This window comes from Hypanus sabinus, chromosome 4 (genome assembly GCF_030144855.1).
Source record: "Hypanus sabinus isolate sHypSab1 chromosome 4, sHypSab1.hap1, whole genome shotgun sequence".
Classification (NCBI taxonomy): domain Eukaryota; kingdom Metazoa; phylum Chordata; class Chondrichthyes; order Myliobatiformes; family Dasyatidae; genus Hypanus; species Hypanus sabinus.
In genome coordinates this window covers 111,860,080-111,879,686 of record NC_082709.1, presented here as the reverse complement: position 1 = coordinate 111,879,686, position 19,607 = coordinate 111,860,080, and the positions used below count along the sequence as shown (strand labels likewise).

At 38.5% G+C, this 19,607-nt stretch overlaps 1 protein-coding gene across 1 annotated transcript in view; it reads right to left on the bottom strand.

Annotated features, from left to right (window-relative positions):
- kpna3 (karyopherin alpha 3 (importin alpha 4)) overlaps window positions 1–19,607 on the bottom strand; it is a 92,758-nt gene that overhangs the window by 18,962 nt on the left and 54,189 nt on the right. Inside the window, exons 6-10 of the mRNA XM_059967901.1 lie at window positions 15,496–15,591; window positions 11,273–11,358; window positions 8,287–8,373; window positions 7,420–7,589; window positions 906–950 (exon numbers count right to left, since the gene is read on the bottom strand). Of these exons, the coding sequence (XP_059823884.1) occupies window positions 906–950; window positions 7,420–7,589; window positions 8,287–8,373; window positions 11,273–11,358; window positions 15,496–15,591 (484 nt within the window). The remainder of the gene's footprint in view (window positions 1–905; window positions 951–7,419; window positions 7,590–8,286; window positions 8,374–11,272; window positions 11,359–15,495; window positions 15,592–19,607) is intronic.

Here is a 19,607-nt window from a genome sequence, read left to right as displayed (position 1 = left end):
ACTGACCCAGAAGTCTGCATTATCGTTCCAGCCATTAATTTATCTGTATAATCCTCCTATTTCCGTACTTACTAGTATGTGTCACTGAGAACGATAATGAAGTTCTCAATTTGAAGTTCTATTTCTTAGTTCCTTTCCTAAAAATCTGCCTGCAGCAAATCCTTCCATGTTCTACCCCTGCATTGCATTTATTTTGCATCATAACATTTGGATGTTCACCTTTCCTCTTAAGAATTTTCTCTAGTTTACCCTTTACCTTGGCAGCAGGAAAGGACCATACTCTCTTCGACTTGCTTCCAAATCCATAGATTCTTGCCCAGTTACAGAAACACCTATAACTATTTCCCTCCTGAACTTTCTTCTTCTGTTCTGCACAGCTGAGCAATCTCTGGTGCTATGGTCTTAGCTCAGGCAGAACTCAACAGGAAAATTATTTTCTCCATCAGCGCTCAAAACAGAATGCTAGCCAGGGAGCACAATATCCTGAGGATTCCCCTGAATTTCCAGCCTGATCTCTTTTATCCTCTCAACTACCAACACATCTGCTCTCTACCAGCTGTTGAATGATGGGAGAATAGTGTCAACAATAAAATACTCAGTGTCACAGATGGAATGAACAACATTAGCTGATGCACAAGTTCTAAAACTTGATAGATACTGAAGGGATACTCTAAAAAGTCTAAGCTCCATTTGACGATACTTCTTGTGCCAGTGGGTGTTCAGTACACTGGATATATCCTGGAACTCTTGCGCTTTCACAGACCTAAGGTTCTGTGCTCAAATTTCCTCAATCATAATGCAAGTCTACACGTGAAATCCTGTTAGCAGTAAAATTCATCAAATCGGAGAATACACAGTCCCCAAAGACTGATAATTTTCCCTAATGCAAGTCTGGTATCACTTACATTAATATCAGTGTGGTATATCAACACACACAAGGCTGGTAGAATCTGTGGGAAAAGAAAGCAATACATTAGATGTTTAAGTTCTTGGACTAAATTAAACAGCATGAAATAAACCTGCTAGGCAATAGTTACAACATGCATAAGGACAATTAGTTATTTTACCCCTCTTTTGGAAGTATTTCCTAAGATTTTACATGATAGAATGTTCTTCACACAGCTGACACTTTAATTGAACAAGCAGGTGCTACAGATAACCTGAATAATTTGTGAACAATGCCAATAATGATATATTTAACTAAGATGGGAAAGCAAAAGATGAAAAGGCACAAATAATAGAGGAAAGTGGACAGTCACTACGTCAAAGTCTAGACACTTCAGGTGGATGAAGGTGATCAAACTAAAAGGTCAATAGTCCATTTCCTTCCACAGAAGCTGCATGAGCCTCTTAAGTTTCTGGAGTTTTTTGTGTGTTGTTCCAGATTCTGGCATCCGCAGTCTCCTGTCAGCAAATATAGATGGTGGGTGGGAGGAGTTTAAATTACTAATCCATTCCAGAGGGGTTGTACAAAGGCTGAAATAGGGAAAAGAGAAAGGTGAAAGAATGCGGGAAGAGTTGACAAGTGTGTGAGCCGAGGATTGGAGAAGGGTGGAAAGGCATCCTGAAGGCAAAAGGAGATGGTAGGGGCAAAGAAGGAAGGATGAACCTGATGGGTTGGGGAGGGAGTAGACAGTTGTGTGGTACTGGCAGAGATTTGAAGATGTGGCATCTGAGAAAGGTTAGGGGGTGGGGGATGATCTAAGGAATGGGAGGAGTTTGAGAGATAGGGAACTATTAAGGACATGGATAACTGACAGGGTTTGGAGGGGGATAATGACCTGAGGATATAGGCAACTGGGAGAGTGGCAACAACCTGAGAATGCAGGAGGGGGGGAAATGTCTCAAGGATGTGGAGATCTAAGCTGAAGGCAGAAGGGAACGGAGGCTATAAGTTGAATGTAGTAGGAGAGAGCGAGAACACTTGGGGATCCAAGTACGCTAGGAAACGTATTAGCAATTGAAATCTGAGGTGGTGAATGCCATGGTGAAGAGATTGGTGAGGTTGAGGAGGGAGGGTAGGTTGGGTGATTCTTGAGATCATTGGCTAGGAATTTACAATGACCTGAAATAGCCCAATGTGGAAAATGGGAAGTCATGAAAGAGGAATAACTGAAGGTGATAGCTTCAGTACTAGGTGGCCTCAGGCAGGATTTGAGTTGCTGGATGTTATAAAGATTAAAGCCATTGATCAATGTGGGGACCAGGAAGCTGGATCAGGGGCTTTGAAAGGACAGGGGCTGTGGCAAGGTGATGCGGCAATGGCAGCTCACCCGACAGCTACAGAGTTATATCAGTCTATCATTTCCACTTAAAAAAGAAAACTGAATTAGACTGTTTATTATCCACTACAATAATTTACTACGCAGTAAAATAATTAACAAAATAACAAATCACACAAAAACATATCAAGCAAATATTCTGTAAAACATTAAGGGTTTCACAAAAGGATTGTATTTCAACTAATAAAGACTGCTAGCCAAGTTCTGCCATAGATTGTAAAAGAATATTACAGAGGAAAATCCTATCTGACCTCATCCCGATCTATCTACCAGTTGCAAATACCTTTGTTCATCACCTTTGCCAGGAGTGCCCACTATACTGTTCATGTGGAGGTATTCTCCACTATATTGCTTGAGGTACAGGCAAAAAAATGTGAGGCAGGCACAAACTAAATGCAATAGCAGGAGAGAAGTAGCAATTCAAACCAGGACATCAATTGGATGTCAGGGTCCCTCATTATTATTACCTATTAACTAGGGGTTAACTCTGGATCAAAGTGTAGAAGAGTGTGCCAGGAACACTACAAGAAAACATACATAAGACACAGAAGTAGCATGCCATTATCAGAGCTAAGAAATCCCCAAAGGCTCTTCTGTCCTGCCACACCCAGTCATCACAAGTGGTGAATAATTATGCAAAGATGAGGAGGAGGATCTATGAGCGTCACCATCCTCAATGAGGGCAAAAGGCAAAGATTAAATGCTAGCAACCATCCACAGCTAAAATAGAGATGCAGAGCATCTTTTAAAATGATGATGGAACAAATGATGCTGGTGCTCAAAGGGCTCCTAGTGTCCCAGGAGATAAATCGCTAAGTTCACATGCAGGTACAGAATGCAACTTGAATCAGTATGTTAGCCTCTACTGCAAGAAGACAAGAGTACAAGAGCAGAAATATCTTGATAAAATTATTTGGCACCCTGATGAGGTCACATCTGGAATAGTGGAACAGGGTTTGATCTCCCTACAAAGGGAGGAAAGTGGGTGCAGCACACTCCTGGGATTTGGTGGGTGGGGGCATGTTGTCATAAAGCAGAATTGAAGTATCTCACAGGTTTAGAAGAATGAGGGTGATCTCATCAAAACACACATGGCTCGTCAGATGAGTCGATAATGATCCTTCAACCAGGGATTCTACAATCAGGAGTCAGTCTTAACCATTCAAGATGGAGAAATCAAAATTCTTTACCAAGCAGGCAGCAAATCTATATAATTTGCTGCTCAGAGGGTTTGGAAGCTTAGTTGCTTCCAAACAAACCGATAGATGCTTAAATACTGAAGAAATAAAAGATATATACTGTAAGTGCAGGAAAGTTACAATGAGGCAAAAGACACTGTTGAACTGGATGTAAATTTGAGCACAATGGGCCAAAAGGCCTCCTCTGTTTTCCACTTTACATTATGTGCCAAGGGATCAATTCATCTCAGTTTCCTCCTGAGAGATGCAAGTCTTCAGCTAGCTTGAATCACTACTCATGACAATAAAGAAATTACTCAGTGTGCTGCATACAGCAAAGGCTTTGGGTCGTAACCAGATTGCAGCTGCAGCTGAAGATTCATGCTCCAAAATCATCCCCTCTAACCAGTCTGTTTCTTACATAGCTGCAAGCACTGACATCTACCTGACAACGTGGATAATTATCTCGGCATGGCATGTCCGTAGAAAGCAGGATAAATCCAATCTGATGAATTGCTACTCTGCTTCAAATCAATATATTGATGGAAATTGTCTTTGACACTGACAAGGCAAACAATGCTTGAAGCAGCACTTAGTCACCAGTTCGTTATAATCTGGTTTTTATGAAACAAATAAATCAGGGATAATAAAGGCATTTGCAAACAATGTAGTTGATACTGACACTGTTGGAACTCAATGGTTTGACTACTTGGGCAGAAACATGTCAAATGAAATTTAGAGTACTACCAAGTAATACATTACAGACAGTGCAACAAGGCAAGGGGGAAGGTACAATGAATGGGAGAATTCTGGACAGTGTGGAGGAACAAGGGACCTTGAAGTGTAAATCCTCTTATTAGTTAATCCACAGAATGTAGAAGGAAGGAAATTATATATTTTGAGGCATATATTACACCAGTTAGACCACAACTAAAGCAGTGTAAAGAGTTGGTTATAGGAAACCAGTGACTGCACTAGAGAAGGTACACGAAGATGTTCAAGGATGCTTCTAGATCTGATAAATTATAAGCAAAGAATAATAATAACTGATAAGCTAATGTTGCTTTCTTTTGAGCCAAGGCTGATGGGGATGGGGAGGTGGGGGAGGGGTAGCAATTGTGGAAAAACATGAGAGACTTAGATAAATTAGGAAGCAGATTTTTGCAAAATGGTGAAAAACCACAAGGCTTAAATTTAAAGTAACTGGCAGACGTTTTAGAGGAGAAAATATAAAAGAATGCTTTCATCTCAATGGTGGTAGATGTCTGGAACTTTGACCGAAATGGCATGTAAAATCTAGGTGTACTTGGAAGAGCCATGACCTGCAAAGTCACAAACCTACAGCCAAGACGAGATTCAGACTAGACTGTTCAAATGATCTACTTCTGTAAATTTTCTATGATAGGTTCCAGTGGGTGACATGACCGTTGGTGTCTTTGACATCAAGCCAAATATGACATGAAAACCTCAAGTAAAATCAAAGACATTACAAATTAATAAGTCCTGGCGACAACCAAGCTGATGATTGTAGTTGCTGCAGGTCAATCACCTTAACCATAGGACACCAGTACAGGGACTCCATCAGGCAGTATTCGAAGTCCAACCATCTTCAGATGCTTCATCAATAAGCTTCACTCCCCAATAAGATCAGAAGTATTGTTCTCTGAAAATATTCAGTATTCCATTTCATTCACAACTCCTCAAATGAAGAAGCACAGTACCTTGCATGACCAGACTTAGGGCAATATTCAAATTTGAACCAAAATGACCAAAATGTAGTTTGCACCATCTGCAAGATGCAAGTATCAGGGAATGTCTAACTCCAAGAGAATCTAATGACCTCCCATCAATATTAAGTGGCCTTGTCGTTCCTCATCGCAACTTGTGGCACATTGGGCGGCAACCTAGCCATTTTTTTAGTATTTGTCTGTTTTTTCCAACGCCGAGTTGCTAGCTCGACACTCAACCCAGCACAGATAGAAAGCATGCAAGGAGCTGGCTGGATTTGTACTTGAGACCACTTGTCTCAAAGTTCAGTGCAATGCCACTACACCACTGGCCGATTAAGTGGACTTATCTTGTGCAATTCCTTGCCATCAATACACCAGTGGTCACCACTGACCAGAAACTAGACTAGCCACTGTGGGTATAAGCATATGCCACAGATTAGACATTCTGCAAAAAGTGGATCACCTTAAGCTGTGCATAAAGGCTTTGCACTGCTTTAAGGTAAAGTCAGAAATGTCACTGAATGCAGTTCATTTGTCTCTAATATGTAAATCTCACAATCAAAAACCTCAACACCACCAAGGACAAAGTAACATCACTGAATGGCATTCTTTTCTTTTCAAGATGAATCCAAGTTGCAGCCCCTGCCCAGATTGTGGCTCAGATTTAATTGAGTTTTTAAGTTCGTAGGTCCAGGCTTCTGTTCTGCACTCAAAAGGCAGAGATGTGGATAGGTCCAGAGGACCTCCACTCCGCACTCTAAGGCCAGCGATCAAGACTGCATTGCAGCAGGAGGCATGAAGGCTGGTCAGTTCAGCTTGCACAGAGTTTGAGCCTGGAGTTCAGGGTCCTATCACCAGCTAGTCCAGGGGCTGATACCAAAGACTGGAACCCGAAGGTTGATCGTTAGTCTGGTGGGGTTGAAACCCGATGGCCGAAGCCTAGAGACTGGAGGTCTGTCTTAGAGTTGGAGGACTGTCTGTATGTGTGGGTGGGGAGGGAGGAAACAGGGGCTTGTTTTGCTGTTATTATTTAGTTGCTTGTTGTGTTCTGTGTTCTGCCGAGTTCTGTGGGTATGTCATTTTGGTGTCACAATGCGTAACTGTAAGTGCTATGTGGCCAGCAAACCCCACATTCAATGAATAAGTAGTAATCATTGTTGACCAGAAGTGATGGTCAGGACAAAGCCAAGTGATGTGTTTCTCTGTTGTGAGCCAAGTATCCATAGGGTTTTTCATGCCTCTTGATCAGTCCCACTACAAAGGTCACTAACAGCATGTTCATCCAGACCTAAAGAATGTCTTTTCTAGCCCAGTCCAGAGACCGAACACATGATGTCAGTTGATGTTTCCACTGTCAGAAGCAGTTTGATGTCTCCACTGTCAGAAGCACTATACTTCAGCTTAGATGTTAAAGTAACACTGCAAGTCCTCCTAGATTAGTGATTCCCAACCTAGGGTCCACAGACCCCTTGGTTAATGGTAAGGCTGTGAACCGCTATCCTGGATGGACACAAAAGAAATCCACCTGACTTTCCAAAGAATAGGTGACATTTTGGTTTGAACATTATTTATCCATTAACTTGTGGCACCAGAAAATTATTATTTAGTATTTTTCATCATATCACTACTGCAGGAAGCTATGTGCAACTTAACTACTGTATACTTATGTTATAACAATAAATGCATTAAATATTTGCAAGCATTCACACTTGCTGATTATTTTGACCATATGGCATATTGTCATACTGTAGTTTTATAAAATAAGGTACCATTTCTGCTCTAATTAAGTTTCATATGAATACTTACATCATTGAAAATAACAGGACCAATAACAATTCCATATACTTAGCATGCACCTGAATTTATCATATTTAACAAGGATTCTTAGCTGTAAAGAAGATCTGCATATACGTACAACCTCTAAATTGGTGTGCTCTATTAAGCATAATCATTTGAATGCAAGAAACAAAACTTTTGTTGTCTACTAATTCTCAGTGCTAGGCTAACCTCAACACCTCTAAACACTACAGGCACACTTCAATTATGTGTACTCTTTACAACAAGGATGTTTTCACATTTACAAGTTTGCCAACTCTACAGGTCTCTGATACTGAAATTTCATCAGTTTATTATGGCACAAAGAAATTTACATTTTAAAATATGCTTGGGCCAGTCAAAAGCATAATGTATTTTCACTCATAATAACCACAGTCAGTCCAATCTCTTTACCTCCTGAACAGTATCCATTGGTGGTGGCGGATCCTTATTTCTGCAGAGGTTAACTATGACCCATGTGACGTTACGAAGGAAAGTGATGGGAATGGAGGGATTGATGAAGGACAGAAGAGGTTTAACAACTCCCAGTGAGATGACGTAATCTCTACACCGAGGACCATCACCTAAAGAAGTGGAAATGAAAGGGCTTGCATTAGAGATGAGAACCTAGAAAGTTAAATGAAAGGAGCAATGCTATGGCTGTTGCATATACAACAGTTTGATGAAAATGTTAATGCAACAACTCATTAAAACAGTTAAAAATAAAAATGTGACACTTTGGTGACCTGTTCACAGTCAATAATAGAATTGTATACCAAAGAAGAAAGCCATGCACATCTACGCTTGCTCTCTGAATGTACCAAGTTTGTACTACTCGACTGCTCTTGGCCCAGCTGACTCTACTTTCACCACACTTCCACACAGTGCAGTCTTCACTTGAACACATTTCTCCACAATTGCTTTTGACAAAACTCTAATTAAACATATTGACAATGGAAAAGTTTCTCATTTCCTCTAATCAATATTCCTCCAAATTAAGAGCATTTTGGTTAAATATTTCCTAATTGCATCTACTCTGTATAAAACTTCCACTTTTGTCAGATCTCGAATATTAATCATATCTTGAACTCTGATAAATCTCCACAGCTCCTTCTCCAAAACGAAGAATTCCTTTAAAAAAGTGCAGTGTGAAGAAATGTAAATTTAAAATTAAGTTTTATAACTTTACTTTTTTGCTTTTGTATTTAATACCTCTATTTAACAAAACCAGGAACTCCACACGCTTATAATGCACAAAGGCGGCTTTCCAATATTACAAACCTATGATGTTTCCTAGAGCCCAGACAGCTTGTTCACAAACATTCTGATGAGGGGAGTGAAGTAATCGCAGAAAGAGAGGTACAGCATCTAGAACCAAAAGACAGAATGTTAGTTCCAATCTTTTCAAATTGATTGGTTCCTAAACATAGAGAAAAAAGAAACTAAAGATGCAGATTAATTAGCAGTTACACTTTGAGGATTTTCTTCAATAAGCCAAGAAAGCATTTCTTTAACGTTTGCCATTCTAGTTAAAGTTGTCATACTCTCTTAACTCAGCAGATAAATATTTCAGCACACTATTTCTCAGGCTTTGGTAATATAAACATAAGATTACAAGCTTTGTAGTATATCCCATTACTTTCAAAATGGGGAAAAACAACGTGTGTTTATGTATAAAGGTTTCATCTTCCAATTATGTGTCAACCTCAAAAGGATGATGAACGAATAGTAAGTTAAAAGCATCACATAATAATTATATTGCGCAGCAAAATCTATTTGCTTTACATTTAATTCTCCATGTAGATTACTGACACTTATGTTACAAAGTGAGAAAGAAAACAGTTTAATCCTGCTGCTGACAATCGCTCAAGCAGCTGTGTAATCTCTGCAAAAATGAATAAAAAAAGCAGTTGCTTAAGACTCACCGGCCCAGCTCTTTACCAAATATCTAAGATGAAATGCAATTTCACTTAAAAAGCAATTCTCTGCTAAGTAAGTCAAATCTATAAGCTATCTGTAACTGGATCCTTCACTTCCTAACCATAAGACCACAATCTGTGCAGATCAGAAATAACACCTTCGCCTTGCTAATAGTCAACACTGGCACATTTCACGGATGTGTGCTTAACCCACTGTTCTACTCTGTACAGCCATGACTGTGTGGGCAGGCACAGCTCAAATGTCACCTATAAATTTGCTGACAACACAACTATTGCTAGTAGAATTTCAGATGGTGACGAGAGGGCGTACAGGAGTGTGCTTATCAGCTAGTTGACTGGTGTTGCAGCAACAACCTTGGACTCAACATCACTAAGACCAAATAAATGAATGCGGACTTCAGAAAGGGTAAGACGAGGGAACACACACCAGTTCTCAGAGGGATCCGAAATGGAAAGAGTGAGCAATTTCAAGGTCCTGGGTATCAATATCTATGAGGAACTATCCTGAACACAACATATCCATACAGCTACAAGGAAAGTATGACAGCAGCTATATTTCATTGAGGAGATTTGGTAGGTCACTAAAGACACTCGCAAATTTCTACTGATGTACCGTGGACAGCATTCTAACTGGCTGCATAATCTTCTGGTATGGGGGGGAGGGGGAACTTCTACACAGAATCAAAATAAGCTGTAGGGAGTTGTAAACTTAATCAGCTCCATCATGGGCTAGGGCCTCTGTCATTTTCAGGAAATCTTCAAGGAGCAATGCCTTAAAAAGCCAACGCCCATCATTAAGGAGCCTCATTACCCAGGTCATGCCTTGGTCTTATTGCTACCATCTGAAGCCAAAGGCACACACTCAATGATTCGGGAACAGCTTCTTCCCCCCGCCATTGATTTCTGAATGGACATATATGAATACATATCCTTACTGTAATTCACAATTTTTATATATTACGTACTGCAGTCACACAGACAACACATTTCACAACATCTGGCAGTATTTTGATTTGTACTCTCTCAGGTTTTAAAGCAAAAACAAGTCAAAATTCATGAAACTTAAAACAGCTGAAAATAATTGATCTCTATCTCTCCTAAATTCTGTCATTATTTCCTTCAACTCAGCTCTGAACCCTATATGGTCTGTTCACTGAATCTACCAACTTCAACCTTTCAGTGAAATCTCTGGTTTTACATCAGACTCAGTTTCTCCATTGTTTTCATTGTTATTCGACAAATTCCTACCTAAATTACAAATAATATTCCACTTTCTCTTTGGCCTTATCCTTGTTGACCTATAAGAGTACCATCTCTGTGTCCTTCATTTCAACTACATCATCTTCCAGACTTTTCTGCTCTTGTTCTATAGCCATAAAAACTTCAATCATTATTTTAGATAAGTTTTCAGTCATTCCTCCAAACATCTGTTCCCCTGGGTTTGAAAAAATTCAAGTTAAACGCAAGCGTCTCCTGTTGATATTTTAATTATTTATCTGCATCTGTAATGTGACTGGCGATAATTCACCCTAAAAGATAAGCTTATATATTTTCATAATGGAGAAAGGAGATGCAGAAAGACTACTGGAGGGAATTCTAGAAAGTAAATTCAAAATGATCAAAATTTCTTGCATGAATAGTAGTGCAAAAAGCTGGAAGAAGGGACAGCCAAAATAATTTTAAAAATTGAGTTTATTGTGGGAAGAAACTTACAAATCACTGCTCAATATAGTCCATTAATAATATATCACCCTGAATACTTCACTGAGAGATGAAATAAGCAGCATAGAAAATAGAGGGAGGAAAGTATTTAGTAAATCTGCCCAACCTTGCCTTCAAAATTACTTTAAAAGATGAAGTGATTTGTGAGAACAGTATTTAGTTTTCCTACCAACTGAGAAACGCAAAACCTTCAAAATCAGAGGAGTGAACAGTGTGAGCTGGGGAAGGCTACTGAAATGCAGTTGCAAAAGCCATAATATGTTTTTAAATAGTCACAAGAATTTTGATTTACAATACACCAGGAAAGACTGTCAACGAGGGAATGATGCATGATAAAGATGCACTACATGAGTAAGTTGCCATTGTGTCTTGGGCATTGCTCAAGGAAAATTCAGCAGCCTGACATTGTAGAACTAAAGAAACTGTTGACGAATACAGCTAAATGTTTGTGAAGTATTCCTACACATTCTTTAACTAGCACCGCTTGTGCATTGCGCTTTCTCGTTATTTTCTAATCAATAGATAAGCAATAAATCAAGCAAACAATACAAAACAATAAATTGACAATATGTTGACATCTTCAGTGGATCGGTTCTGTCACTTACTTGCTTCAACTACTGCTTGAGTTTGTGCTGAAGTCCCAGATGCTATATTAGTCAATGCCCAAGCGGCTTCAAATTGAAGGGATGGACTGCAAGATAAGTAAGCACTTATAAGTCTACCGTGATAGGTCACAAACATCAAAATTACAAAAGGCATTGTACAGTCTTTATTGTCACTTTGACCACATTAAGATTAGAATTCTAGAAAGAATTAAAGTTTCTAGTTGGTATTTAACATATTACTCCAGCAGCTTGGCTACATGATTGAAGCCCAACAAAACCCTATTGTGTTAGGTTCAGTTCTGGCCAGTTTTGGGGGGAAAAATGTCCTTTGGCTTGGTAAAAGTCTTCCAGTGAGATGGCAACTCGCGCGGTTGCATCGACTTCTCGGGTTCTAAGCAAAAGGTATGATTGTTTGTCCTTTGCAGATTTTTTGCGATCGCAAGACACTGCTGGATATTGAGATCAAGTCCTGCAGGTCTGTCACACTGGTGTGTTGCTTCAAATCACCTCCGAGTCCACTCTAGCAGTCAAACATTGCCTCATTCCTCACTGGCTCAATTCAGCCCATACATACCAGGCCGCAACCGTGCTCCACCTTCAAGGCTTTCATATCGCAAAAATGCCAGGTTGTACAGGCAGTTCAAAGCTCAACTCCAAAAGGGAAGTTACAGGCTATTGATTGTAGTGATCGTTTTCAAGAAAAAGTGTTAGCAATAAAGTAGTTAACAGTTGTGTTTGCTTCACCAGCGCCATCTAAAACGGGAAACTCCAATTTCAGGAGAGGAGATGCCCGAGGCATTGTAAGTGAGAGCTGGAATCAGTGCAGAGTTGGGGGCTGGTCCCGCCCATCGGTGTTGCCCTCTAGTGTTCACCTGGTAGAAGACAAGCTGGGTCCTGTTTGCAGCTGCACCAGCGCATGATGAGGACTGCTGCGTGCTCATACCTGCAGAAACATGGCTCCAAGATAGCATCATGTGCACCATAAATCTACAGCCACCACACTCAGGGACTTGAACTATATATTTTTGTGACTATATGTTTGTCTGCTATATGTGCTGTTTGCTGTGTGTGACCGTTGGCACTATGTTTTGCCCCTTGGCCTCAGAGAAATGCTGTTTCGCTTGCTTGTATTCATATGTATGGTTGAATGACAATTAAACTTGAATGTGAGAAAATGAAAAGGAACCAAGGTTGAGAGATGTGCTTGACCCAGCAAGACAGGTAAGGAAAAGGTCCAGTGGCGAATGTCATCCAGAAAATCTCAAAGAATGCTGTCAAACCGGAGGAGCCTCAAGCTTGAGCAGAAGTCCTTTCCTCAAGTGCCTATCTGATCCAAAACTGACAGGTTCCAACTGTGTGTTATACTTAATCTGGGTTCAGTTTGGATGTGGTCTAGTTGGGTTTAGACTGAGTTTTGACCAACTTCAGGATTAAGTCTTTAGAAACATGGAATCAACTATTCAATGTACCATATGTTATACTGTTGAATCTGTTTACTATTAAATAAAGGGAGCCAACTTCATTAATTTAAAACAAAATACTGTCTCCCTCATCCAACAATCGAAAAAAGGTTAAGTAAATAATACTACTTGGCTGATTTCAGAGATACAGTGCCTTGTAAAAATATTCATCCCCCAAACCTTTATTCACACAAATGAGCATTGCAACCATGGATTTTGATCAATTTAACTGAGAATTTTTATTTGTGAATCATATGCTCCTTTTCTCACAGTAGAGTCCACCAAAAAAAGAGAACATTTGTAAAGCATGAAAAATTAATATAAAAAACTGAAACATTGGCAATTCAAAAGTATTAATCCCCCTTTACTCAGTACTTAGTTATACCACCTCTTGCAGCTACTACAGCCAGTAGGCTTTTTGGATAAATCTCTATGTGCTTTGCACAATGTGATGGAGCAAGATTTGCCCATTCCTCCTTGCAAAATTAGTCAAGCCATGTTAACTGGGGAATGGCGGTGGACAGCAATCTTGAAATCTTGCCAGAGATGTTCAGCCAGGTTGTCAGGACTTTGGGCCACTCAAGGACATAAATTTTCTTCATTTGAAGCCATTCTGTAGTTTATCTGGCAGTGTGCTTTGGGTCATTGTCCTGCTGAATGACTAACTTCCTCCCCAGTTTAAGCTTTCTGGCAGGTTTTTAATCCAAAATCTCTCTGTATTTAGCAGCATTCAATTTCCCATCAATCCTGACCAGGTTTCTAGTCCCTGCTGCTGAAAAGATACTAAATGATGTTACCTCCACCATACTTTCAGCAGGAATGCTGTTACTTGGCTGATTTATACCACACGTACAGCTTAGTGTTGACGCCAGAAAGTTAAGCTTTGCGAAATCTTTACGGACAAAGATATGCTATTTTTTTTCCCAGGGTATCTTCCTTAACACTCTTCCATAAAATACTGTTTTTGTGAAGGCCTTAAGAGATTGTGGAGCCATGAACTTCATCTCCAGTTGCAACCACTGACCTCTGCAGCTCACTCAGAGTGACTGTTGGTATCACAGTACCCTTTCTAAAGGGCTATTCTCTGGCAACTAAGTTTAGAGGGTGTTACCTAGACAGTGTGGCTGTGGTTTCATATTTTTTCACAATGGACTGCACTGAGCTCTGAGGTACGTGCCTTTGAGATGATCTTCTACCCTTCCTCAGATTTCCCTGACTTGCTTTGAATGTTCTTTTGCCTTTGTTTTGGTTTGGCCTGTTAAAAATCTACCATCCCGTTGGACCTTATAGAGAGAGGGAGTATTAATTCAGCTGACCATCCAATTGTCTACATCAACAATTTGAGCGAGTTTGTATGGTAATATACAGCATTGCACCTGAGGGAAGTTAGCGTAGTAATTACAAAGGGGATGGATACTTCTTCAGCCTCAGTTTTGGTCTTCAAATCTTAGTTCATTGTTGACAGGTTTTGGAATTTTTCACTTCATTTGATATGATACGCAATGTTTTGTAGATTAGTTCAAAAAATCCTACTTCCAATACATATTAAATTTAGAAAATAAGACAGTAAAATGTGACAATAGTTGTGGGGGCTGAATAGTTTTCCAAGGCATTGCATGCATTAATATCTCAGCAATAAAATCAATTCCACTGTATCTCACTGCTTTATTTGTTGAACACATACAGTATTCAACACCAAAAATTGACTACAGGGTATCAAATGTTCAATATCAACTCATCAATACTTAAAAATGCTAAGAAACTGTGTAATAAAGATTTATATTAATTGTGGACATTGGCTGTGAAAAGAATAATTCATGTTGTTGTGACCCACAGAAATTATTGATCTGGAGGCTACTTTTGCCACTGACAGCTTTGATCTAAATAATATGTGCATGTGATCAAAGTAAATCCACATGAAGCACTTCTATTTCATACTTACCAATAATAAATGGTACTACTTTAGAAGACATAAGAGCTTTATCTAGCACACAATTCTCTCAACAATTAGTACTTTGGGTTCCATTATGAAATGAAAAACACAGAGTACAAATTACAGATCCAAGATCACAGAAATAAAACTTGAAATCTAATCACCAGTATTCATTAGTTGTTGAGCATGTGAATAACTGCTCAACCTCCATAAAGTACAGTATGTATTGAATAATGATTGTAATATTCATAACCTACAACCAAAAACTCTAGACCAATAGAAAGAGAGAAAAAAAACCTGTTCTACTATTGGTCCAGAACTTCTGATGTAAATAATGCTATCAAAAAAAGTGATGAGTTCTTTCTGCATACACTTCATTGAAGCAAACATCAGCAATGGTCATCTCACAATGCAACAAAAAATAACTATTTCTTGTTCAATGACTGGTAAACATAAATATCCAAAATTCTGAACTCTCATAATATAGATCAGCATCAGGCCAATTATAATAGCATAAAACATCTACTCGCATTGCCAGTCAAGTCCTGCTTTAGCTGTGCGACAAAAATAACATATGTAAACATCACCATTCTTAATGTTTCAAAGCACTAACTCCAAATGTATGTCTCACTGTAATGCAGTGCTTAAAATCCTATCATCAATAAACAAAACATAACTAACTTTGATAGGAACATACAAAGAAATGGGAGAGGACTCGATAAATGGAATACGTATGGGATGACTGGCTTATTTCTGTACCTTCCACATCTTTCATAATTAATAGGTCAATGCAAAGCAATCAATGAACACTGCCATATTTCAACACTTACTTGTCATCTCTTTCAAGACATTGGACTAGCACAGGTAAGATACCAGAGTTTATTAATTCATCAATTGGTGGATTTCTATCACTCGATAGTAACTTCCTGCAAGATTTTAAGGAATAACAAAATTACAAATACATATTAAATCCTCCATTTTCATCTACAATAAATAAAGCATATTAATTATAACATAGGTGTAGACACTCATACACAAAGAATTAATTTTAAATAAACTGCAATTAAAGAAGCACATCTTTACAATGACATTCAGAATAGTATCAACAGCCCAAATATTCAATTAAAATCTTGATGTGAAAAACATTAGTGGCCAAGTGCTTCCTAATAAAGGTGAATATTACATTACCTGAAAATAATGATCTTACTTTACATTACCTGAAAATAATAATCTATATGACAAAACTATTGATCCTAATTTATTTACTGTTTAAAAGCTGGTTAACATATAATTAGCATAACTTTGCTTAAGTTTTTTTTAACTTAAGAAGCTTCCACTTCTATTGAATTATATCAATGCAACTATCCACTGCTGTGTCCAATGTAACTCCATCATTCCCGATGAAAAACTGTGCTCCTTAACTGCTCCTGTTTTCACAATGCATTTTAACAAAACATGCACAACACAGAGATCTGTGCTAGGACCTTTGTTACTTGTGATATATTTTACTGACGGCACAGTATATTAAAGGTAGCATGGTATCATAGCAGGTAGCATAATACTTTATAGCATCAGCAATCAATGACTGCTGTTCAATTACTGCTGCTTGCTGGACGTTATGCCCAGAAATGTGTGGCTTTCTTCTAGGTGCTCCAGTTTCCTCCCACATTCCAAAGATGTATTCTTGTAAGTGGTGGGCATACTATGCTGATGCCAAAAGCATCGTGACACTTCTGGGCTGCCGCCAACACATCCTCAGACTGTGCTGGTCTTTAACACAAATGATGCAGTCCGCTGTATGCTTTGATGTACATGTGACAAATACAGCTAATCTTTAACTCTTTAGTTGCTTGACTTGCATGTGAATGTAGGCGATGTCATTGACAAGTTTGGAACTGACACAAAAATTGCTGGGCTGTAGGTAGCAAAGAAGGTTGCTTAAGGCTACATCAGAATATACGTGTAAGATGGAAAATTGGACAGAGTGTCGTTGATGGAATTTAAACCTGACAAGTGTGAGGTGGCTTACTTGGGACTTCAAATAAGGATAGAACATACATCATAAATGGAGGGTACTAGGAAACATTGAGGAATTGATAGACCTTGGGGTACAAATTCACAGTTCTCTAAAAGTGGCAATAGAGTTGTGAAGAAGGCATGTGGCATGCTTTCTTTGCAGGCTGAACACAAAATATAAACATTGAAATGTTATGTTCCAGCTCCACAAACATTGATAACATTCTGTGCAGTTCTAGTCGTAACATGGTGAGGTATTGTGAAAAGATTCACCGGGATGGTACCTAGATTGGAGGACTTCAGTTATATGGAAACAGTGGATAACTGGACTTGTTTTCCTCCAGAGTGGAGGAGGCTGAGGGGAGATCTGATAGAGAGATACAAATGTGCATTTCAAAGGGTAGACAGTCATATTCTTTTTATCATGATGTGAATATCATAAACAAGAGAAACAGACTTAAGGTGAGAGGAGGATATTGAAAAGTGATCTGAAGGGAAAATTTTTTCTAAACAAAAAGCAGTTGAAATCTGGATGGTGCTGTCAGAAGTGGCCATAGAATCAGATACAATTACTGTATTTGGTCTGGCACATGAATAGACAAGGAAATAAATGATACAGTCCTAATGTGGGTAAATGGGATTAGTGTAGATGGCAAAAAGGTCAACATGGATATTGTGGGAGAAGGGCCTGTTCCTATGGGATATGACTCTATAACTCCATACAATCCAGCTTGGGTGGAATGGACATCTGCCTCCAGTTTTCCCTTCCAATTGCTGTACAGTTCTGTGTTCTATAATTAAATTTATTACATGTTATCTGAAAAGTATAACAAACATTTGTAACTGCAAGTGCATAAAGTTGCTCACCATATATCTTAAAATACTAACAGTGGGATGTTTTTGTATTAAGAAACAACAGGATGGGGGACGTCACATGATGACGTAGGATTGAGACGCTGGAACCCAGCTCATCAATAAATTAATGTCTAAATGAAGAAAAGTTAGTCAATACTTTCTAAAAGTTACTTGTAAACTACTCCAGATTGTTTCAAGTTATGCCTCAGAAACAGAAGATGAAGAAAACTACTACCATGAAGACAACGCAAGTTGGAACAGAATCAAGGCCCACTTCTGCCAAAGAACCGCGGGCTCAGGTACATGATACCGCCGGCAATACAGAACAGGAAACTGCAGCAACATCGTCCATTTCTAAAGGAAAAGATCAACGAGAACTGCGCAAGCATGAAGGAAGGAGCATGCGCAAACGGGAGCAACCAGAACTACAAATCCCAGTTATGACTGAAACCGAAAGTGAAAGTGAATCTGAGAGAGAGTCAGATTCTCTGGAAAAATCAGACAAAGATAGAGGCAAAAGTCTTTCTGGAAATATAGAAAAGACTTTGACGCAAATAATGTGTAAATTAGAAACATTAAACGCATTAAAAGTAATCAAAAGAAAAATGGCAAATATGGAGATGATGTTTGATAAAATGACAAAAAGACAGGAAAAAATGGAAAAGAGAATTATAGATTTGGAAACTACAACAGAAGACATAGTTGAAAGAATGGATAAAATGGAAAATGATACTACTGCCTGGACATCAGAAAGAAAACAATTTATGGAAAAAATTGATAAGCTTGAAGATTTTAGTAGACAAAACAATATTAAAATTGTTGGACTTAAAGAAGATGTAGAAGGAGAAGATCCAATAATTTTTTTTCAAAAATGGATCCCTGAAAAATTGGAAATGGAAGAAGATACTCTAATTGAGATCGAAAGGGCTCATAGAGCCTTAAGGCCAAGATCTCAAGCTGATCAAAATCCACGATCAATTTTGATAAGATGCTTAAGATACCAAGATAAAAGAAAAGATCCTGAAGGCGGCTGCCCAAAGTGCCAAGAAGAGAAACGGGCCATTGATAATAGCAGGGAAGGCAGTTCTTTTTTTCCTGATATAAGTTATAACGTTTTGAAGAGAAAGAAGGAATTTAACCCAGTGAAAAATGTCTTATGGGAAAAGGGTTATAAATTTATAATGCGTCACCCAGCAACACTGGTAATTTTTTTGGAGGAGGGAAAAAGAAGATTTTTTTAACGATTATCGAGAAGCAGAGGAGTTCGCACAAAAACTTCCATCTATTCGCTAATTATACATAGAGACTTCCAAGCGTGATGGATTAAAGATGAAGATAAAGACAGTGAATGGAAGTGATGGACATTTAAGGATGATACAGGGGAGAAAAGCAAAATCTCAGAAATAATAATTGAGAATAGTATTTTTTTCTTCTTTTATATATATATATATATATATACTTTTTTATGTTGCAGGGGGGCTGGGGAGCTTTGGATCGGTTACTGCGGGATACACGTGTGTAATCATGGCGATTGCCATGACCCGTACAACAGAGGGGGGTAATGTTGTGTTCCTTTTTTTTCACAACATTAGTAGAGGGGTATTTTGTTTTTTTCTTTATACTCTATTTTTCTTCTATCTTTCTGCCTGGATGATTGGTGGGGACACACATAGCAACATGGAGAATTTTTAAAAGATTTCCCAAGATACCACGAAAGTTGAAAGATTAGGTATTATTATAGCTTGGAGTAACATAATTAAAAATAATGACTAATTTACTGAATTTTTAAAGTTTTAATGTTAATAGGCTTAATGGACCGGTAAAAAGAAAAAGAATTCTAACATACATTAAAAAAATGAAAACAGATATAGCTTTTTTTTTTACAAGAAACACATTTAACAGACAAAGAACATCAGAAATTAAAAAGAGACTGGGTTGGAAATGTTATTGCAGCTTCATTTAATTCAAAGGCGAGAGGAATTGCAATTTTGGTTAATAAAAATTTACCAATTAAAATACAAAACGTATTAATTGATTACGGGGAGATATGTAATTATACATCATCAATTTT